At 38.6% G+C, this 24,375-nt stretch overlaps 1 protein-coding gene across 2 annotated transcripts in view; it reads left to right on the forward strand.

Moving 5' to 3' along the window:
- The first annotated feature begins 44 nt into the window (after positions 1–44).
- Positions 45–24,375, forward strand: part of NME7 (NME/NM23 family member 7) — a 245,214-nt gene continuing 220,883 nt past the window's right edge. The window contains exon 1 of one of the 2 annotated variants that reach the window (XM_070385323.1): positions 45–161. In XM_070385323.1, coding sequence (XP_070241424.1) covers positions 159–161 — 3 coding nt within the window. In that variant the 5' untranslated portion in view covers positions 45–158. Of the gene's footprint in view, positions 162–387; positions 432–24,375 lie in introns of those variants that run through there. The other variant, XM_005902373.2, reaches the window with a different exon arrangement.

Raw genomic sequence — 24,375 nt, forward strand, 5'->3', positions numbered from 1 at the left:
GTTTACTCTTAGCCAATAGAGACGAAGGGGCGGGCCACTGGCGGCCCGGCTGGAGTCCGGCAGTAGGCGGGGCTTTGTTGCCGGAGTAACCCGGCGTTGGTTTTGGTTCCTTCCTGTTGAGAAGATAGCTGTTTCCTTGTGCTAAGATCCCTGAGGCTATGGTGAGTGCTAGGCGAGGCCAGAAGAAAGGCTCCGGGGTCGGGTGTACGTCGCGTCCCAAGTCCTGGGGCTTCTGGGCCCTGAAAGGAGTTCGCGTCCCTTCTCTCATTACCGCGTTTTCTTTTTCTCCCTTTCCAGGCGCCGTCCCTGCAGTTTTCTTGTTTTTCCTGTTTTTTTTTTGTAGCACCATGAACCCCACTTTTGTACTGCTAAGCCTTGAGAGTAATGTGACAGAAAGTTTAGGGGTAAGACACTGAGTCTAACAGTTTGAGGTGAGACACTGTTTCGAACAGACGTGTAAAATGTTTTTAGTTTTAATCATTTTTTTCCTCCAAGCTCTCAGCTTCACCTTAACGCGCTTCATTTAACACTATGTTGTGATGTGTATGTTACTTTCTCATTGGCGTGTGTGTGTGTGTGTGTGTGTGTGTGTCTGTACGCGCTCAGTCGTGTCTGACTCTTCAGTGACCCCAAGGACTGTATGTAGCCTGCCAGGCTCCTCTGTCCATGGGATTTCCCTGGAATGTCCCAGGCAAGAATACTGGATCTGGGTTGCTATTTCCTTTTCTAGGGGATCTTCCCCACCCAGGGATCGAATCCATGTCTCTCGAGTCTCCTGCATTGGCAGGCAGGTTCTTCTAACAGTAGCGCAACCTGGGAAGCCCTACTTTCTCGTTACTGATCTTAATATCCTTATATTCTGAAGTCTTTGCTTTCTTGAATGGTCAGCCACTGTCGCATACCCTGTCTAAGGGCCATTTAGTAATAACTGTATTTTGCATTAGTTCTCTTCTAGCCAGTTGATTACCTTCTAGTTCTGTGCTTTTTAACAAGAATGTCCCTCAAGATCACTTGGAGATCATTTATAGAAAATTCACTTGCTAGAGCTTCATCCCTAGAAATTCTGAATAAATAAGAATAGGGCTCCATATTTGAATTTTTAAAAGCCTATAGATGATTTTAATTCAGTCACACGTTTGAAAACACCAGGGTTCTAGTGTATTCACTTAATCGCTAAATATTTTAAACATTTACAAGTAAGGAACTGGAGGATAGAAGGATGTGCATTGTCAGATGAATTTAGTTATGAACTTAACATCAGAGACTCTCCCACTACCCTTTCCTTCTCCACTACTACTCAGCAACCCATTTTATTACCCCGGTCTGTCTCTGCCCTCCTCCTTCCGATCCCTTTCCAAACCTTCACTTTTAAAAACCCTGTCCCCTTTCCCTCCATTACAACCAGATGACAGAGTCTAACGGTCAATTTCTTTAACCCCAAGTCTCCAACCTATATATTGATATTTCTTTTTACCCATCATTGGGTCTTTTGTTTCTAGTTTAAACAAATGTTGAAGGATAATGCTTTCATTTTTGCTCTAAATCTTATTCCTTCCCACTCATTACAGGACTTTTGCTTCGGGTTATCATTCTCCTTTCCTGTACTTTCAGCCTCTTCCTCTCCCTTTCCTTCTCCTCAGTGTCTGAGTCATACATCTCAAGAAAATGAAATAAAACAAAAGCCCATTTCCCATCTTGTGTTTATCTATTCTCCCCACCTATCAGTAAGCTGCTGGAAAGCATAGTGCTTCCTTTTTTAGCAGATTCTGCTTGTTCACTTGCATCCTCAAAACTCTGTTGTCTGAATTCCTCTCTAACAGCTTCGTGAAGTTGTTCAGTCACTAAGTCATGTCTGACTCTGCAACCCCATGGACTGCAGCACGCCAGGCTTCCCTGTCCTTCAGTGTCTCCCTGAGTTTACTCAAACTCATGCTTATTGAGTCAGTGATGCCATCCGACCATCTCATCCTCTGTCACCCACTTCTGCTGCCCTTAATCTTTCCCAGCATGAGGGTCTTTTCCAGTGAGTTGGCTCTTTGCATCAAGTGGCCAAAGTATTGGAGCTTCAGCTAAGCATCAGTCCTTCCAATGAATATTCAGGACTGATTTCCTTTAGGATTGATTGGTCTGATCTCCTTGCAGTGCAAGGGGTTCTCATGAGTCTTCTCCAGCACCACAGTTCAAAAGCATCAATTCTTCGACATTCAGCCTTCTTTATGGTTCAACTCTCACATTTATACATGACTACGGGAAAAACCATAGCTTTGGCAATATGAACCTTTGTTAGCAAAGTGATGCCTCTGCTTCTTAATGTGTTGTCTAGGTTTGTTATAGCTTTTCTTCAAAGGAGCAAGCATGTTTTAATTCTGTGGCTGTTGTCCCCTCTAGTGATTTTGGAGCCCAAGAAAATAAAATCTGCCACTTTTTTCACTTTTTCCCCATCTATTTGCCATGAAGTGATGGGACTGGATGCCACAAGCTTAGTTTTGAATGTTGAATTTTACACCAACTTTTTCACTCTCCTCTTTCACCTTCATCAAGAGGCTCTTTAGTTCCTCTTTGCTTTCTGTCACTAGGGTGGTATCATCTGCATATCTGAGGCTGTTGATATCATGAAGTTGTTCTGCTTAAATTGTGAATGGCCTTTTAAGTGCCAAATCCACTAATTTCTCCTCAAAATTTATTTTATTTAGCTTTTCTGTGACAACTGAAGTATGTGCTTAGACACTCAGTTGTGTCCAACTCCTTGCGACCCCATGGGCTCAGTAGCCCACCAGACTACTCTGTCCATGGGATTTCCCAAGCAAGAATACTGGAGTGGGTTGCCATTTCCTTTTCCAGGGAATTTTCCTGACCCAGGAATTGAACCCACGTCTCCTGCATGCAGTTGAATTTTTTATCATTGAGCCACCAGGGAAGCCTGTACAGTATCATAAGGAGATGAAAAGTGACATTTGCAAAGTACTGTTTTTTGGTGCCTGCCATTCAGATTTTCCAACAACCCTAAGAGCAGTGAACTCCTCCCTGCACTCTCTGTGCTGGCTGGAGGTGTGTGTGGTGGCTGTTTCAGATTGGGTGGTCAGTGAAGGCTCCTCTGAGGAAGTGACTTTTGTCTTGAAGTCTGAATATTAAGGTGCAGTGATCTGAGGGAAGATTCTAGACTGTACCAACAACAAGATCAAAAGAGCTTTGAGCTCTGACCTTAAGGTTTAATGTGAACAAAGAATAGAAATTAGATTCTGAAGCGGTGTGGGGGGAGTACGGTAGAGAAAAGCATGAGATTCCAGTAGAGAGGTAGGCAAAGGGTAAACCACAAGAACGAGGTTTAGCAGTGTTTTGCGAACTATAGTTGTAACCCATTACTGGGTCATGAAATTCATTCGTGGTATATAGCCAACATTAAAAAAGAAGACACATGAAGTAGACTTTAAGTGTATTTATTGCATGTAAGGGTCGCTTTCATGAAACTTTTAAAAAAATTCTATGCATGTTGTGTGTACTGGATTATGATGTAGAATATATTTCTTACTGTACATCATGATCCACAAAGTTCAAGATATAATATACTTTGAGCAATACACACTATAAATGGCAAGATAGTTGAAATCTCAAGGGATGCAGATTTTTCCTTCCTCCTTTGAACTAGTGACAATCTTATTGTGTGGCAGGAAAAACTCTGAATTTAGTGAAAGCATAAAATTGATTAAAGTAGAAGTTTCAAGTTTCTGCATCCAAATCTTTCTCTTACGTCAGTTGCTATCAATCCTTTATGAGAAAGAGTAGGCCTTTAGAAAAAGAACAGATGTCCTTTCTCTGTTCAGTCTGGCCACAGGTGTCTGTACTCTATCAAAGCTGATGGTTGCTATAAGCAGCTGAGGATGGAGCTTGTTTCCTGGTGTGGCTTCCTGGTCATTGCAATTAAATTATCTACATCTGGTTTGTTACTGTTGTAGCTTCTAGTAGCAGAACTGGGTTCAGGTTTCAGATTTTAGAACCACCTTTATCTTATGAAGCAGAGATAGGCAACTGTAGTTAAGGTTGTCTCCCATACATTCTGTTTAAGATATGCTAAAGAATATAGTAGAGTCATCAATTTATTTACTTTTGTGTATACAGAGAATACTGTACTGTACTGTAAGTCACTTCAGTCGTGTCCAACTCTGTGCGACCCCATAGATGGCAGCCCACCAGGCTCCCCCATCCCTGGGATTCTCCAGGCAAGAACACTGGAGTGGGTTGCCATTTCCTTCTCCAATGCATGAAAGTGAAAAGTGAAAGTGAAGTCACTCAGTGGCGTCTGACTGTTAACGACCTCATGGACTGCAGCCTACCAGGCTCCTCCGTCCATGGGATTTTCCAGGCAAGAGTACTGGAGTGGGTTGCCATTGCCTTCTCTGGATACAGAGAATAGAGAAGATAATTCCAAATAGTACCCATTTGTACTCTACAAGCAGTGTGCCATGGGCTTCTGTGGTGGCTCAGATGGTAAAGAATCTGAATGCAATGCAGCAGACCCAGGTTTGATCTCTGGGTTGGGAAGATCCCCTGGAGAAAGGAATAGCTACCCACTCCAGTATTCTTGCCTGGAGAATATCATGGACAGAGGAACCTGGAGGGCAACAGTCCATGGGGTTGCAAAAGAGTCAGGCATGACTGAGCAACTAACACACACACAGCAGTGTGCCAGTGTGTCTATTTCTCTTAACCTCTAACTTGATATAGTACAAAGGCATGCTTTGTGGTGTTACTGTTCAATTTTGTGGATATTTAAAATTTTTCCTTTTATATATTAAATTGCATCTTCCTCAATTACTGTTAGAGATTCATTTTCCTAAGGAAATAGTAAAGGTCAGGGTAAAGGGAGGGGATGGGAGATGGCAGGTATAGTTCTTGAAGCCAGTTTCATAGCTCTTATGTACTTTTGGGGCTTCCCTGGTGGCTCAGTGGTAAAGAATCCCCCTGCAGTGCAGAAGACATGGAGACAGGAGTTCCATCCCTGGGTCAGGAAGATCCCCTGGAGTAGGAAATGGCAACACATTCCAGCATTCTTGCGTGGGAAATCCCATCGACAGAGGGGCCTGGTGGTTTACAGTCCATGTGGTTGCAAAAGAGTCAGACACAACTTTGGAACTAAACAACAACAAACTTTTGGGAAAGAGACAGCTAAGCATGAATGATATGTATTTAGCAAATATTAGATCTTGAGATCCATAAATTTCTGTCCAACTTAAATGGATTAGCTGGGAACATTTACTTTTATTACTGGTAGTCTTGAAATTTTACTATGCAGTGATTTGATTGTGAAACTATATGTAGGAGCCCTTTTCAGGTCTAATCTTTTTCTTGCGACTGCTGCTGCTGCTGCTGCTACGTCGCTTCAGTTGTGTCAGACTCTGTGGGACCCCACAGATGGCAGCCCACCAGGCTCCCCCGTCCCTGAGATTCTCCAGGCAAGAACACTGGGAGTGGGTTGCCATTTCCTTCTCTGGTTTCTTGCTACAGAGGCTCAGAAATAGGGCTTTGGAAAAATGGGAAATCTCTCCATCTAGTGGCAAGTATGGGTCTATCATTTTTAGTAAACCATCTTGCTCTTTAAGCAGTTTCTTGAGTGTTACTGTGTGTACCCAAATCTCTGAAAGGTGAATATTTGTACATCTTAGATATTTGAGTATTTTTCATAATTAAATAATTAAAAATTTAATCTCCAAAGGGAGAGTGGATCCTATAATAACATGCTCAATTTTCCTCAGTACATGCTTGAGAGGCTGCTTCAATTGGGTCTGATTCTTTGGGACGCTATAGACCGTAGCCCACCAGGGCTATGGGATTCTTCAGGCAAGAATACTGGAGTGGGTTGCCATTCCCTTCTCCAGGGGATCTTCCCAACTCAGGAACTGAACCCGGAGATGGGCTCCTTTACCACTAGTGTCACCTGGGAAGCCCTCTTTTTCTCAGAATTTCCTAGTTATAGTTATATAGAAGTGGAGCAGAGCCTCTTGAACTCAGCCTTCTGCCCTACTGTTGGGTTCCTGCTCCCTGCTGTAAATGTGAGATACAAAGATGAATTAGACCAGATCTCTCTCTTAAGGAGCTCACTGTCTTGGAGGAAGAAGGAAGGCAGGGAGGAGAGAAACATGATATACGGTAACATTGTAATATTAAGAAGAATTCAATTTTCTCATTTGTAATATGAACATGATACTAATACTAGCTCCCTCATAGGGATACTGTTATGATTAAAAGAGATAAAGTGCTTAGCTTAATGCTCTATCCATTGTAAGCTTCCAATACATGTTAGCTGTTTTTATTACTTTTGTTGTTATTGACAGGTGTTGAGATAGAGACCTACTGAACATAGGAAGAGAGGAGAGACCAATCAGTATGTAGGAGTGTCAATTAGAAACAAGATTATTTTCCTTTACATCTCATGGGAGAAGCTTTCCTCGTCTACCCGACCTAGAGTAACACCTCCAGTTACTCTGGTTCCCCTCCTCTTCTTTACCTTTTTTCACCTTGGTGGTTTAGTCACTAAGTCATGTCTGAATCTTGTGATCCCATGGACTATAGACTGTCAGGCTCTTCTGTCTATGGGATTTCCCGAGCAAGAATACTGGAGTGGGTTGCCATTTCCTTCTCTATGGGCTCTTCCTGATCAAAGGATTGAACCTGGGTCTCCTGCATTGCAGGTAGATTCTTTGTCTGCTCCTGATAAAGAATTGCACAGCTGCAATTTTAATAATGATAGTGCCTGATGTTTATATAATGTTTTCCATTGTTTAAGGCATTTAAAAGTCTAAACTAATTCAGTGTCCTTTAGAAATAGAAATTGTGTGTGAGGAGGAAGATCAAAATCTGTAGAGAGCAGAGAAGTACAGACATTCAAAGAAGAAGAAGAATGCTCTGCAAAGATAGTAGAAAAGAAGAAAAGTTAACTTTCCACTGAATTTCCCTTTGAGTCCCTTTGGTAGATTGAAGGCAAAAGGAGAAAGAGACAGCAGAGGATGAGATGGTTAGATAGCATCACCGACTCAATGGACATGGATTTGAACAAACTCAAGACAGTGAAGTGAAAGTCGCTAAGTCATGTTAGACTCTTTGCGACCCCGTGGAATTCTTCAGGCCAGAATACTGGAGTGGATAGCTGTTCTCTTCTCCAGGGGGTCTTCCCAATCCAGGATCGAACCCAGGTCTCCCACACTGCAGGCAGATTGTTTATCAGCTGAGCCATAAGGTAGGCTGTTTTATTCTAAGAGAGAACTCTAGATTCATTAACTCATTCAACAATGACTTTTAAGTTCCTATTATTTGCCAGATAGTGTTCTAGGCACCCTGGATGTAGCAATGTCTGGCAAAGTCGTGCCCTCATAGAGCTAAAATTTGGGGATGGGGAGTCACACAATTTAAAAAAAAAACATGTAATGTAATGTTAATTATTGATAAGTGCTTTGAAAAATTAGATTATGGAAAAGGAGTGGAGAAAGTAGTATTCTTTCTACTGGTATTTAGTGGGTGGTCAGGGAAGCTTATCTCGCTTGCTAACATTTAGCAGAGAGCTGAATGCAGTGATACTTAGAGAACCCTGGTAATCCTAGCAGTGGAGCAGAAGAGACAGAGGGCATACCAAGGGTAAAGATTCTGAAGTGGGAGCCTGCAAGGATGAGCAAGAAGGCCGGTAAGATTGGAGCAGAGATGGCGAAGGAGAAAAGAGCAGAAATGTTGAGAGGTAGCCTGAGGCAAGATCATATAAGCTCTATGTGGTATGAAATCATAAACCCTTAGAGCTGAAAGAGACTTTTGTTTCTGAAACTGAGGTTGAGGCCTTTTGGTGGATTGTGAACTCTAAACTGAATAGCGATTCGCTTTTACAAAAGTGTGACGTACCAGTACATTGCACATTCTGAGGATAAGAATTGTTTGATAGAACTTTTCTTCAGTTGTAGGGTGTGTGTATGTGTGTGTGTGTATTGGTTTTGGTGGAAATTATAGTCATTACTGTAAGTTTTGGTGAAAACAAAGTAAAATGCTTGTGAACCACTGATCCAGTCTTACATCCAAATTTTGTAGATGGGGAACCTCAAGTTAGGAAGTACTCAGAGGTGCATGTGATTTCTTGCTCAGCAAGCTCTTCTTGCTGCCACACTGTGCTCCTGTCTAGATGTTGTATGCACGTCCGGATGTAGATGTGACTGACTCCATGCTGCTTTAGTTCTAATTTCTGTTTTTTTAAATATTTGTTTACTTTTCTCTACTCCGGGTCTTCATGGCTGCTTTCTCTAGGTGCAGCACGTGGGGACGACTCACTAGTCGTGGGCACGACCTTTTCACCTGGTGGCCCCGCTTGGGGAGCACAGGCTCTAGGCGTGGAGGCTCAGTAGTTGTGGTGCCTGGGCTTAGTTACCCTCGGGGCATGCGAATCTTTCCGGACCAGGATTGAACCCATGTCCCCTGCGTTGGCAGGCAGATTCTTAACACTGGACCACCAAGAAAGTCCTCTAATTTCTTAAATAAGGGAAGGAATTACAAGCCTTATTTAGTTAATACCATATCAGTAAGTATTAGGATAGCAGCTTCAGTTCTGTTTTATGATCCTTTTTTACACTATTTGACTTATATCCTTTTGCATTCTTCATTTTCCTAAATATCCTTTTTATTTCCCTAGGAAAGAAAGCTATCCAAAGTGAAGAGATAGAGAGGGAGAGAAAGAAATCCAGGACCCAGAGAGGGGGAGAGGGACAGACATTTACAATCCAGGAGAGAAAAGAGAGAAATCTCCAAGGCCATGAGAGAGAGAGAGAGAGAGAGAGAGAGAAAGAGAGAGAGAGAGAAGTAGCCACATCTCTGACTTGCCTACTGTTCCTGCCGTTTCCATGGTCCCCATTGCTCCTTCCTGAAGGTCTGGTCTGCTGGGATGACAGTGCTGGTGGAGAAGGGGCTCCGTCCACTTTCAAAGACATGTATTGGGTTCAAAGACATGTATTGGGAATTTACCTCTGTAATCTGCCTTCTGGCTCTCAGAGGATCAGTAATGTGCTGAGGAGAGTGAGGTCCTGGAGAGTAAGGTTTATTTACTATGCTCCTTGACATTCCTAGGCCTGGTCCATGAAGGTCCTCAGTAATGCTGTGCTTTAAAGACCTTCCTAATTAATACACTGAGCTGTCATGAGACTGTTCCTATCTGTTGCAACTAAATTGTCACTTCTACAAACAATAAATCTGTAATATGAAAGGGAAGGAGGATTAGGCTCAAAAGAGACTTAATTTTGGAGAACTGCAAAGGTAGATTAATAAAGTTTGATGATATTAATCCAAAGGTTAAAAAAAAAAATTCTTTTACAAACACATATACACACACATACCAGATTAATCCCTTCCTTTTTTTCATGTCATGAGAAAGATGTTCTTGAAATTGTTTAACAGGATTTAAAATAATTATTGTTTTGAATTGTTTAAAACCCCGTATGTCACATAATGGGATTTTAAACAATTCCAAACAATAATTTTTAAAATTCCCTGGAACAGGAAATGGCAACCCACTTCAGTATTCTTGCCTGGGAAATTCCATGGACAGAAAAGCCTGGCAGGCTACAATTCATGGGATTTCAGAGAGTCAGATATGACTGAGCACACGTGAATGTAATGTATTAGATGTTAGAAGGCAAATGAAGAGAATTCAGTGGATGTTTTTCTTCTTTCATAAGAGTTGTTGTTTGAACATGATCATTTCTTCAGTGACTAAAAAAATATGCTTTAAATCTACTTGGGACTAGTTGGGGAAAGTATCAAAAAAGAGCTCAGATTAGGTCCTTTTTATGGAAGGAATTAGAAATGAAATTGTTGACTTGGCATGTATTGTCTTTTCATTAAAATATTTCTTAAAGCCCTGATGACTGAAAGGGGATCTAGTAAAAACTAAGTTAACTTATTAACTTATAAATCAAAATGGGAAACCTTTTCTTAGTAACTAGTATCAATCATTTATTTTAGGCCTACTATAAATTAAGTTCTTTTCACGGAGGGAAACAGTCTCAGTGTTAAAAGACACCCACAGTTATACTGCTGTTGAGTGGCTGGGCCCTGATTTGAACCTGTTTAGCCTGGAAACCTGAACTCTTTTTTCTTCTGCTGCAACTGGGGTCATGGTGTTTAAATTTTTTAGGAATAAATTTCTTCCTTTTTTTTTTCATAACTATAGATTGAAGTGAAGACTCTTCCTTTTTGAAAATTCAATTTCTAGAGCATATGCATGATACAAATTTTCTTCAAAAAGTCATAATTCATATTTTGATAGTTATGGCCTCTGCAAAATGACCATGATTTAATATAGAATTACAGGGCTCCGACTGAGGGGTGTTTGTCAAATGGCTGTGTGGTCTGGATATGTTGAAATCCACATTGAGCATTAGGTGGCGCTCCTTCATCACTGGATACATTTTTTGGGGGAATGATAGTTTTATGGATATTATTAGTTGCTCATTAATTTTAATTTTATTGATATGGTATACGAATGCCATTCATCTGGAAAGAACACAGTATCACAGATTATTTCTCATGAAGACACACACTTTTCCTTTTCATAAATTAGGAAACTGAAACCTAGATGATGAAAAGAAGGGCTTTCTTGGGGATTAAAATAGAAAGTGGCTTCTTTGAAGAATCTGTTACTCCACCAAAATATCCTTTGTCTTGTTTAAAAGAAGCCCCAAACAGTAAACTACTAAATTTAAATGAAAATAAGGCAGCAGTCACGTGAAATAATGTAGGCAAAAACTTTTCCAAACAGTAGGGAGGATTATCCTAATATGTATCTCTTCAGATAGACTCTCTGATGATCAGTACGTCTAACACTTGCTGATAGAGTCAAGACTTTTGCCACTTTTATAGAAGTACATTTTGCTTATAGCCCTTTGAATCTGCATCACTTGAACATGCATGTAGTATTTTCTCCAATGATTGATACTCCAAAATACTCAGACTCATTCCTTTCCACATGAGGATAAAGCTAACAGAATCAGTAGCCAACTGTACTTAATGTTCAATAGTAATAATTACGATGTTTGCAAAGCTACATGTATGTTTAGCATCTGTAGCATTCGGTATTTGAAACAGAGGAAACATGGAACCAGTTTGGTTTGTGAAGAGCAACACTTCTCTGTCTCTGTAGCCAGGGCCACTGCAGTCTTCTGTGCATGGTGCACTCTACAACTATGAGTGAATTGCAGATACGTTTATTTTTCTAATAGATGAGAGAAAATGTTCCAAGGAAAACACAACTTTTTCTGATTTGTGTAAAAGCACCAGGTCTGCTAAGGAACAGGCTTGGCACTCAGTGCCATTGGCATTTTCCCTAGAGGAGAAAAGAGTAGAAGATAGAAGAGGGAGCACAGGAGAGAGAAGGTGATATAAAAATAACATTCTAGGATGTGTCTAAATTGCTCAAAGGGTCACAGTGGTTTTAGGGCCTCCACAATAGTGGCAGGATGCCCTCCCACCTTATCTGCCCCTCTCCCACCACCTTCAGATCATACTGACTTTTCTACCCCATGAATTCAGCAAGCCTGATCTTCCCATTGAGGCTTTATACTTTTTGTCTTTCTGGAATATTTCTCCCCCAGACTTCTGCAAGAATGGGTTATTTCTTATCCTGGTTTTACTTCAAATGACATCTCCTCATAGAGGGCTTTGCTTTATATTCTAGTTGAAGGAAGATTCCTTAGCGCTGTGTCTCGAATCATTAACACATTTACTTATGCATTGTCTTGTCTTTATAACACTTATTGTTGCAGGAACCACGCCATTTTTAAAAACATGCTACAAGGAGAGACAGAAAGTTGGTGAGCAAGCTCCATGTCAACAGGGCCTTGTCAGTTTTGAATATCCCTATTGTCTGTCGCAGTGCCTGGCAAAGAGAAGAAACTGAATATTTGTTGAATGAATGGAGGAATAAATAAATTCAGCTTTTCAGGCATGAATAGTTTTTATTTGATAATGGCCAGTGGATAAGTTCTGTTTTTTAAATTTGTTCTTTCAACAAATATTTAATAACACCTATTATATGCCATATTGGAGAGGGAAATGGCAACCCACTCCAGTGTTCTTGCCTCGAGAATCCCAGGGATGGGGGAGCCTGGTGTGCTGCCATCTCTGGGGTCACACAGAGTCGGACATGACTGAAGTGACTTAGCATAGCATAGCATTATATGCCATGCATATACTTAGTCCCTTGGACTACATCTGTGAACAAAACAGACAACAGTTCCTGCCCTAAGAGGTCTTAAATTCTGTTGAGGGAGATGTCTAATAAATAATCAACATATTAAGTATAATATGCATAATATTTGAAGGTGTTACATGCTATAGGGAAAAAATGGTCAGGGTGATGAACACTGGGAATGCTAGTAATGATGGTGAATGTAATTGACAGGGAAGTGGCCAGGGTCAGTCTACCCGAGAAGATGATAGCTGAGCAAAGACTGGAGAGTGAGAAATGGTACGCCAAGCAGGCGCTGGAGAGAAAGTATTCCAGGAAATAGGGCAGCCAATAGAGAGGCTCTTAGGTAGGGAATGCCATGTGTTCAAGTAATAATGTGGCTCTGACACCGTAAGCAAGAGTGATAGTTGTGGGAGATGAAATCAGATAGGTAACTGGAGGCCAGGTTTGCAGGTCATTGAAAGTGGGTTGATTTTATTCTGATAGAAATAGGAAGTGTTTGAGTCTGCAGGTTTTAAGAGGAGGGGTGAGGTTGTTCAACTTATATTTTTACAGGATCTCTTTAACTGCTTTTTAGAGAATAGAAAAATAGGATAGAATGTGGTGAAGGGCAGTGGTCAAGAATGGAAGTAGACCATTTATTAGGTGTAATCTAAGTGAGAGTGTGATGGCTTGGAGCAGAGTGATTGCAATGGAGGTAGTGGAGTGATTCAGTGTATATCCTTTGTAGTTAGAGCTAACAGGATTTCCTGATGGATCTGAGGTTTCAGAGAAAGAGTGAGTCAGGGATAGAGTTAAAAGATCACCCTTGGGTTACTGCCTAAGCAATGGTAAGGACTGAGTTGCTATTAATAGAGACATGGAAAACTGATGAGAAGCAAGTTCGGTGAGGGGCTGGAACAGGGGTTTAATTTGGAGCCCATTCAATTAGAGATGCTTATTTAATATCTAAGGTAAGAGGCAGTTGCTTACATGACCCTGAAATTTGGAAGAGGTCACCCTGAGAGCTTTCTGTATATGGATGTATTTTAAAGCCGTGAGACCAAACAATATCATTAGGAGAGTGAATATAGATAGAAACAAGATGTTCAAAGACCAAGACCCAAGGTACTTGAACATTAAGAAATCAAGGGGAAATGCAAATGCTGGAAAAGAAGTTACAAGTTAGTAACTTAAGTTTCTACCTTAAGAAATAAGAAAACAAACAAAAATAAGAGCAAACTCAACCTAAGACAGGAAAGAGGATGGAAATGAAGTTTAGAGTGGAAATCAATAAAATAGGAAACTGAGGAACAACAGAGAAAATGAATGAAACCAAAAATTGTTTCTTTGAAATGATTAACACAGATAATACTTTGGTTAGACGGACTAATAAAAGAAGACCAAAGGTATTGATATAAATTTCCAAAATTAGGAATGAAAGAGAAGGTATCTCTACTGACCCTCCATAAATTAAAGGAATTATAGTGAAATACTATGAACAACTTTATGCCATCAAATTAGACAACTTGGGTGAACCGAGTGAAGTTCTTGAAAGATAGAATTACTAAAATAGACTCAAAAAGATGGAGAACATCTGAATAGACCTATACCAGGCAAAGCAATTGAATTAGTGATAAAAAAAAAAAAAACTTTCTACAAAGAAAAATTCAGGCCGAGATGATTTCTCTGGTGAATTGTATCAAACATTTAAAGAATAATTAATACCCACCTTTCAGGAAAATAGAAGAGGAAGTACTTCCCAACTCATCCAGTGACGCCACTATTACCCTTGTACGGAAGCCAGAGGGAGACATTATGAGAAAAGAGAACTGCCAGTATTCCTTGTGAACGTATGTGTGCAGATCCTCAACAAAATATTAGTAAACTGAATCCAGCAACATACGGAAGGGATTATACAAACTAACCCAGTGGGATTATGCCAAGAATGCCAGGTTGATATTGTATCTGAAAATTTAGATTAATTAGTATAATTCACCTTATTAATAAAAGACAAAATCCACATGATCATCAGAAGACAGGAAAACACTTTTACAAAATCCAGTACCATCCATAACAAAACTTCTCAACAAATTAAGAGGAGAAGGAAACTCCTTCAGCCTGACTCAGGAGATTCACAGAAAACCTATAGCTAACAACATACTTAATGGTGAAAATGTTGATGCTTTTTTCCTAAGATAGGTAATAAGAGAGGGTGATGTCTGCTTTCACCAGTTTTATATGATATTGTAAAAGAAGTTTTAGTCATTTGCAGTCAGGTGAGAGAAAAAGGGATAAAGAGGCATCCAGATTGGATAGGAAGAATTAAAACTGCCTTTATTCATAGATGATATAACCATATATGTAGAAAATCCCAAGTCTACCACCCACCTACCGCAATACCAAAACACTTTTGTAACTAATATGTTCAGTAAGGTTGCAGAATATGAGACCAATGTACAAGATCAATATACAAAAATCAACTATTTCTTTGTATTACAATGGATCATCTAAAGAGGAAATTAAGAAATGTTCCATTTCCCATAGCATCAAAAGAATAAATACTTAGACATTTTTTTTAACAGCAGTACAGGATGTACACTGAATACTACAAAATATTGCTGAGTAAAATTGTAAGATTTAAGATCTAAATGAGTGGTGACATTCCGTGTTCATGGATTGGAAGAATCTATAATTTTACTGGGAATTTTCTATGAAGTAAATAGATTTAAAAAACAAACCTGAAAGTAAATAGATTCAGTGTAGTCCCTATCAAAATTCTAGCAGACATTTTTGTAGAAATTGACAAGCTGATCCTAAGTTGATATGGAAATGTGAAGAACTCAGTACAGTCAACACAGTTTTAAATGACTAAAACTGGAAGCTTTAGACTTCCTAGTTTCAAACCTTAAAGATACAGTAATCAGGACAGTGTAGTGCTGGTGTAAGGCTAGACACAGAGATCAGTGGAACGGCATTGAGAATCCAGAAATAAACCTTTTATGGTAAATTGATTTTCAACAAAAATGCCAATGCAATTAAATGAAGAAAGAATTCACACAAATACTCACAAATGGTACTGGGACAATTGGATATCCATATTAAGAAAGATACATTTAGACTCGAAATGAAAAGCAATCAAAGTGAATTATAGACCTAAACGAAGAGCTAAAACTATAAAGCTCTTAGAAGAAAATACAGGGATAAATATATGTGACCTTGGGTTAGGCAAAACGTTCTTAGATATGACAACATAAAGCATAAGTAACCAAAGGTCCCCTCCCCCACCCGCAGTAAAGTTATCTGGAATTGGCAATGTGAAGCAAGAAGTACCTCTATCCCAATGTATCATTCTAGGTCCTACCAGACATAGATATTCTATATTCAATTGGGATAACTGAAAAGTTTACTGAAGAGAATAATTATAGAGGTATGGGTAGAATTAAGGGGAAATGGTTCAGTATAAGGAGGGGCTATTAGCTGCAGGGAGCCAGTACTACCTATAGGGCTGTCCCCAGGACAAAAGGAGAGAGCTACCAGGGAAGAGCTGTCATGGAAGGATGGAATGACAGGAGCTGTGGCCTTTAGTAGAGGGGAGCAACTGACCAGTGCCGTCTGGAAGAGGGAGAAAGTTAGGAGTATAAAAATCTTCATTTTCTTTCTATGATCTGTAGTCACTGCCTCCCACTGGCCAGACTCTTGTAAAAAGTCCAGAGACAAGAGAGTCATTTGGTAAAGCACATGCTAGTTGGCTGGCTCAACTCAGCACAGGTTAAAAAAGAGCAGAGTGAAGGTCTGGAGGGACACATGGAGACTGGTTAGCACATTCACTTCCAGGCCCAGTGGTGCAGTGGCTGTGGGATAAAGGCATGATAAGATTAGGCCTGCTATACTTGTTATGACCTTAGCAACAGCTCTTTGGATCCAAAAATGTACAGATACCATTTATATTCTAATTTTCTGTGTTATGAAATGATTTCTAGCCCAAGAATGGAATAAATTTTCTAATTGACTATTAGGTAAATAGTGTGTAATTGCTTTAATAGTCTCTTGCCATTATAGTTAGACCTAATATTTCTTTTTTGGTTCAGATCCATTTGCCTTTTTGAGTATTGTGGTTCAGATAATTATTGACAAGAGATCCTTTATGGATAACTCTTATCCTGGAGTCCCTTAATCTTTCATCAAGTATGTTTTTTAAGGTGCCAGTTAGGAAAACCATACTTATTTGAAAAAGAAAAAAATGTCTTTTGGAATTTTTCTGGAAATAGGAATAAACAGACATGCAGACAAATGGGTGTTGGGTTTTGTTTTTAATCTTGAAGGGTGAACTTTTGCCATTTATCAAGATCTTGTCCTGAACACATTTATTTACTCCCTTCAATCTTTATTTTGGTAGCATATGTCTGACTTTTTTTTTTAAGGGTCCCAAAACTAGCAAAATCACTCTGGAGTCTCAAAAGCAATAAATGGTGCAGTTTCTATCCTTCAGAAGCTCAGAATTTTGTTATGGAGAGATTATGTGTTGTACAAACCTGCCAGATGACAGCCCAGTGTTCTACTGTGGAAGCATCAATTTGCCTATCAGGAAACAAAGGTTTTGTTAAACTCTGCTACTTTGCAAGTCACAAAACTCTTGCCAAGTCACTTAATTTATATATGTTCCCTTGATCTCTGGAAGTTGGTGAAAATCAAGTTCCAAGTATATAGAAATATCAGTTGGCTAGGATTGATCTGGAAAGACTTTACAATAATTGTGTATTCTTTCAGCCTTGCTTTTCAGAGAGAAGGTTTCCCCTGGTATTTTTTTCTGTTAAAGAAAAGAATGCATTCTACTCCTGAGATATTTTCTCAAATGACTCTTTTAAAAAGGAAAACTAAATTTTGGAAATATGTAGAATCCTCATGTTGAACATTCTCTTTTTCATAAAGGGAGAAGATAATTGGCCTTAAACTGACATTTTTAAAAGATGATTACAGCATTTTTACTTAATTCTTAAAGAATTTTCGTGGAATAGGAAAATAACTAAATTTAATAGTTCGCCAAACTTTTCCTCCTAATGTTACTTGCTTGTCTGACTTTATTCATGAGAACTACTAAGCTAGACTTAGCAAATCAGATTCTCTACACGAAGACCCTTTTCACTTGAACTAACCTTCTGTTTGCCTTTCATGGTGGATTTATCAGGAAGCAATAGCCCTCTGAGAACAATCTGGACAGGTTTGAAAGTAGTTTTGGCCACATTAAAGTTAAGGTTAGTATTTGACACAACTCTGTGTAAAAGAATGCTTGATCTTTGAAAGAAGCGCTGGAGGAAAACTGGTAAAGATTTAGTACAAAACAAGGTATTGCCTAAAGTCTAGTCCATGGTAATGGGAAAATAGAAACCTTTTGGTCGTTGACTTTTCATTTCTACTGTACTTGCCACCGTGGCATCTAAGTAGAGCCATAGGAATTGCTATGTTTATGTGCCTACTAGTCAGGTAATAAATATTTAAGGATCCACTATGTTCTCGGAATGTTCGAGACCAAGTGAAGTTCTTTGGAACCACTTTTCACGAATCCTCACTGAAAGCAGCTGGCTTGATGTGGCAGGTTCTCATGTACTGTTGATTTCTATTTTGAGTCATTCAGGGTGGATGGAGGTACATGGAGACTTAGATTAAACTTTAGAAGCCTGTTGAATGGTAAACTTTACCATCTATATAGTTTACTTCAGGATGCCTTTGAGATCACATAGAAGCAGATATTTGGGTTAAAATAGATGGTGACCAGTTACTGAATCTTAAGTATGCAACTTCTGAAAAATCAGATTTCTGGTTTAAGACTATTGTTCATGTTGAATTCTACAAATCCATTTCAGTTTGATTTAAGCAGGGGAGCACTTTTGTATAAACAAAAGTGTTTTGTTGCCATGTTTTCTGAAATATAGCATTGTAGAATGCAATATACATTTTTCAGCGAAATGTTAGAATTACAAGTCTGACGAGTATGGCCTGATTTTTATTGTTGTTGTGTTGTTTTTTAATATGTGATTTGTTTCAATAGGCAATGAAAATGAAAGAGTTTGGCTTTGGGTATTGGGGACCTAGCAAACAGAGTAGTATGTGTAGGCTGCGTGGTCCTGTTTCCCTCAGACCCCCTTTCTGCCACTCTGGGGAGCGTGGTTAGAAGCATGGGTTCTGGAATCAACCTGCCTGGGTTCACATGTTTCTAAGCCGGGTCCCCTTGAGAGTGTTTTTTAACCTATCCGAATCAGTTTTATTTTCTTTCAAGTACAGATAATAATCCATCTCTCTCCTAACATTGTTCAGGTAAAAGTGTTTACTTAGCACATAACAAGTACCTAATAGAAAGTGCTAGCTTTTGACTATCACTATTATTGTTCTTGGAATATTAACTTAGAATGATTTGTTTATGTATTTGGGTTTTACATCACTGACTTCCTTACTGACCTCCTTAAAATCAGGGATTGTTTCTTAGAAATCACTGAATGTACCACCAGAGTTTGGCACAAGAGAAGCAGTTAATAAATGCTTTTAAAATAAATGAATGTGTAAATAGAGAATTTGAGCATCTGTGGTCTGTTTTTTTCTTTTTTCTTCCTTTTTTTTTTCCCACAATAATAAAACATGTTTATCAGTTTTCACAATCAATAGCCAGACAAAAAATAAAAACTACTGTGACAAAATACACACAACATAAAATTTATCATCTTAACTATTTTTAAGTGTACAATTCAGTGGTATTAAATACACTTATAATGTTGTGCAACCAACCATCCATCTCCATAATTCTTGTCATCTTGTAACACTGAAACTCTGTAACCTATAAACAATGACTCCTATTTCCCTCTCCCCCAGGCCTTGGCAACTATAGTTTTGACTACTCTTTAAGTACCTCACGTAAATGAAATCATGCAGTATTTATCTTTTCGTGACTGGTTTATTTTATTTAGTATAATGTCCTCAAGTTTCATCCATGTTGTGGCAAGTGTCAGAATTTCCTTCCTTTTTAAAGCCGAATAATATTCCCTTGTATGTATATATCACATTTTTGTTTATTCATTCACCCATTAATGGACGCTGGATTGCTTCCATATTTTAGCTATTGTGAATAATGCTGCTGTGAACATGGGGGGGTGTGTGTGTGTGTGTGAAGATATATATATATCTTCAAGACCCCACTTTTAATTCTTCTGGGCATTTAAGTGGTCTCTTTTTAAAGAAAAAAGAAGATAAAACTTTTGATACTGAATTCTTGTAGGAAACAAAGGTAGACAGGAAAGGGTGTGTGTGTGTATGTATATATATGTACATATATATAACATATATGTACACACATGTACACATATAACATATGTACACACACATATAAAACATATATATGTACGTGTGTGTGTGTATATATATAAATTGTTTTGATCTCCCATTCCTACTAGAAAAAAATAGACTGTCTGTCCCTCATAAAAGAGTGCTTAGTTGTAATTTATACACCTCTGTGTTAATACATTACATATGTTGTAAAACAGTAATAGAAACCTTCATAGATTAAGATTTTTTAAAAATAGGAAAAGCAATGTTGAGTTTTTTTTTTTTTTAATTCTATCTAGGATCTTAGAGAATATTTGGCCTATAATATTATCAAACTTAGATTTAAGTTCTGCTTCTGGCACTTAAATGTGGTTATTTAACTACTCTGTGTCCCAGTTTCCTATTCTGGAAGGTGGGTACAATCATAACAATCTTCTAGAATCACTGTAAGGATAAAATGCAATAATATATATAAATCACTGTGGTGCATAATACATAATAAAGGCTCAGTAAATGTTAACAGCTACAATAATAATACTGATAATAAATTAGAGTCATGTTATTGCTTTGTTGATGATGATAAAAATGATTTTTTGGAAGATATGTTTCCTTTGGGAATTTTTCATGAAATTGCTAGCTTTTATCTATTCTAATACATTTTTTATGGAGGGGAGGATTTTAAATCATCAGTTCTGTACTTCTGGGCTTTCCTGGTAGCTCAGCTTGTAAAGAATCTGCCTAATCTTGTAGCTCCAAATTATTAATTACCATAACAATTAAAAGTTCTGTCTTCATTTCAAAAATCTATTGGCCTAAATGTAATCTTATTACGTTTACCTTTGAAAAGATCCCTGCATTCTTCCATTCACTTTGGAAACTTTGAAAAAGCTTTGATCCATCTCTGTGTTTTATTCCCGTATCTCTTCCCTTTCTGTCATGAATTTATTACTACTTACTTAAAATTGTCTCATATTCATCACTTCCTCTTCATTCTTAACTGTTACCACTTTTAGGCCTGAATTAAGACATTTGATTCGTCTCCCAATCAGTCTCTCTGATTTAGACTGTTTGTGCTCTTATCCATCCATCTGTACATCCAGTTATTATATTGGAAAACATTTATTGAGCCCCTTCTTTTGCCAGATACTTTTCTAGGTACTGGCAATAAGGCTCCTCCTCAACAGAGCATATCCCTATTCAGATGACTCTTATTTTAATTTTAGCCTTATGATCTTATGTCTCTATTCAGAATGTTCACTATCTCAATGATCCACTACTTTCATTTGGTTTTTAAAATGTAAACATATCATTTGTTGAACCTTCTGTGTCCTTGTACAAGCTCCATCCTCCCAGGCCACCAATAACACCCAAGCTTATTCCCAGCTCAGCTCTCTGTGGCTTTGTCATGATGATCATATAAACTGCTCTTCTTCAAATGCCTGTAGTTTTGGCTTATCACAGCACTTGGCTTATTTCTGAATTATTTGTGTAGTTTTCTAGCTTTTTTTTTTTCATGTGTACTGGTTTTTATTTGCCCATTTAGGATGATTGCAAAGCACCTGATTATGAGGATTGTTATTTTGACCTCTGTATATCCCCCCTTCTCCCACCTAGAACCTAGGACTGAGTCTAGAAGGGTTCTTATTCTGTCAATTCAGTCTGTACAGAGCCTGCTGAAGATCATGTGTGTGAAAGCAACCTACACTGTCAACGTATTTTATCAGCCTTTTGTTTTATTATTAAAAACAGAAAGTCTGATGTTGAACTTCTTAATAGTAATCAGACACGAGGAATTAAGTACAGTATCTGGTGGTATGTCTTTTCTTCTCCTCTCCCAATCACTGGTGTTTTTAAAGGCTTGAGTGTGTTTACCTCAGTCTCGTAGGTGTTTAGAAATTATTAGTTTGTTTATATAGTGACTAATTAAACGCATGTTTATTTGAGTGCAAAAAATATATATATGATTTGGCTGATGTACTTTTAAAAACTTGTAAATATATTAGTGACAAGCAATTAGTAGATATGCAGGGTAAAGTTTATTAAAAGTAGAAGTAAAGTAGTAAGATATAGAAATACAACAATTTTTTTTGTAATCTTAACAGCAACAGATGGGCATATAAAAAAACCTGCCCGGGTTGTGTTGTGCTAGGTATTTTATAAACAGTTTTCAGTAGGAACTGGTTCTTATATGAGTCCAGGATTGAAGTACTGACCAATTATTGACTGAATGCCAACTTGTAAAAGGCCCTAGGATATGTACTTTGGGGATATAAAGATGAATGATACCCTTCCTTTGTCCTCAGGGATTTACATTATAGTAGATAGATAAACTGTATGTAGACAACTGTAAATGTGCTTCAAAGGGTCAGATAAAACGCAAGGGGATTTCAGAGTATTGAAAAATGTCTTTCATTTGGGAGGCTCATGGAGATTTTTGCCAAGCAGGTGGAATTTGAATTGTGTTTTGAAAAGAATATATGTGAGGGTTTTGAAGGAACTGAGAGTGTTCAAAAGCTTAGGAGAAGTACCATAAAAAATAAGATACATGGTGCCTCCCATTGATCCAGGTCTGCAGAGAATTTAAGGGTGTATTTCAGCATTTAGAAACTGAATTAGTTCACCTTTAGAATTTAAAGTGTGATCCTTTTTTGGTCCCAGAAAAGCTAAATGGGCCAGTTATTTACTTACAATTTTAGAGTCTGCCTGTGTTTATCTATATTCATTATCCAGAAGGAGCCAGTCACTTCTTCCTGGGATGGGATGATGGGTAAGAACTAGTTTCCTGTTTCTTCCCCAACTCAGATAACCGTTTGTGCTAGGCTGTTGATCCATCTTTGTATAGGTGGTTGCAAGGTTCCTTAAAAGGAAAAGGAAATTACAACTCTGTAGTTCATTGGTAACTACAGAGTGTAGCTAACTAGAAGGCTTACCGTTTTCCTGAGTGGGTGGGCTTTTATTTTGGCAAATCTTTGTGAGACAGATCTTATTCTCTCTTTTTAAAAAAAAAACAGTTTTCACTCAATAAAGGGAGGATTCAATTAAAGATAGTTTAGTTTGTGCCAAAATTAAATGCTTTGAAATTTGGAAGAGTGGAAAAGAAGATGAAGGTAAAAGGACTAGAGTAAGGCAAAAGGGGTAGACAGTTTTGCGTTTCTTAGATCTGAAACATTTCCTATATTAAGTGGTTCAGTTCAGTTGCTCAGTTGTGTCCGACTCTTTGCGACCCTGTGGACTGCAGCACATCAGGCCTCCCTGTCCATCACCAACTCCCGGAATATACTCACACTCATGACCATTGAGTCAGTGATGCCATACAACCATCTCATCCTATGTCATCCCCTTCTCCTACTGCCTTCAATCTTTCCTAGCATCAGGGTCTTTTCCAATGAGTCAGCTCTTTGCATCATGTGGCCAAAGTATTGGAGTTTCAGCTTCAACATCAGTCCTTCCAATGAACACTCAAGACTGATCTCCTTTAGGATGGACTGGTTGGATCTCCTTGCAGTCCAAGGGACTCTCAAGAGTCTTCTCCAACACCACAGTTCAAAGGCATCATCAAATCTTCAGCACTCAGCTTTCTTTATAGTCCAACTCCCACATCCATACATGACTACTGGAAAAACCATAGCTTTGACTAGACAGACCTTTGTTGGCAAAGTAATGTCTCTGCTTTTGAATATGCTGTCTAGGTTGGTCGTAGCTTTTCTTTTTCTTTTTTTTTTTTGGTCGTAGCTTTTCTTCCAAGGAGTAAGCGTCTTTTAATTTCATGGCTGTAATTACCATCTGTGGTGATTTTGGAGCCCCCCAAAATAAAGTCTGTCACTGTTTCCATTGTTTCCCCATCTATTTGCCATGAAGTGACGGAGCTAGGTGCCATGATCTTAGTTTTCTGAATGTTGAGTTTTAAGCCAACTTTTTTACTCTCCTCTTTCACTTTTCATCAAGAGGCTCTTTAATTCTTCACTTTCTGCCATAAGGGTGGTGTCATCTGCATATCTGAGGTTATTGATATTTCTCCCGGCAATCTTGATTCCAGCTTGTGCTTCATCCAGCCTAGTGTTTCTCATTATGTACTCTGCATATAAATTAAATAAGCAGGGTGACAGTATACAACCTTGACATACTCCTTTCCAGATTTGGAACCAGTCTGTTTTTCCATGTCCGGTTCTAAATGTTGCTTTTTGTCCTCATACAGATTTCTCAGGAGGCAGGTCAGGTGGTCTGGTATTCCCATCTCTTTAAGAATTTTCCATAGTTTGTTGTGATCCACACAGTCAAAGGCTTTGGCATAGTCAATAAAGCAGAAATAGATATTTTTCTCGAATTCTCTTTGTCTTTTCAATGATCCAGTAGATGTTGGCAATTTGATCTCTGTTTCCTCTGCCTTTTCTAAATGCAGCTTGAACATCTGGAAGTTCATAGTTCACATACTGTTGAAGCTTGCCTGGTAGAATTTTGAACATTATTTTGCTAGTGTGTAAGATGAGTGCAATTGTGCAGTAGTTTGAACATTCTTTGCCATTGCCTTTCTTTGGGACTGGAATGAAAACTGACCTTTTCCAGTCCTGTGGCCACTGCTGAGTTTTCCAAATTTGCTGGCGTATTGAATGTAGCACTTTCACAGCATCATCTTTTAGGATTTGAAATAGCTCAACTGGAATTCCATCACTTCCACTAGCTTTGTTCATAGTAATGCTTCCTAAGGCCCACTTGACTTCACATCCAGGATGTCTGGCTGTAGGTGAGTGATCACACCATTGTGATTATCTTGGTTGTGAAGATCTTTTTTGTATAGTTCTTCTGTGTATTCTTGTCACCTCTTAATACCTTCTGCTTCTGTTAGTAATAAAACAAAATACAACAGAGGGTGCTTA

This window comes from Bos mutus, chromosome 16, assembly GCF_027580195.1.
Source record: "Bos mutus isolate GX-2022 chromosome 16, NWIPB_WYAK_1.1, whole genome shotgun sequence".
Classification (NCBI taxonomy): Eukaryota; Metazoa; Chordata; class Mammalia; order Artiodactyla; family Bovidae; genus Bos; species Bos mutus.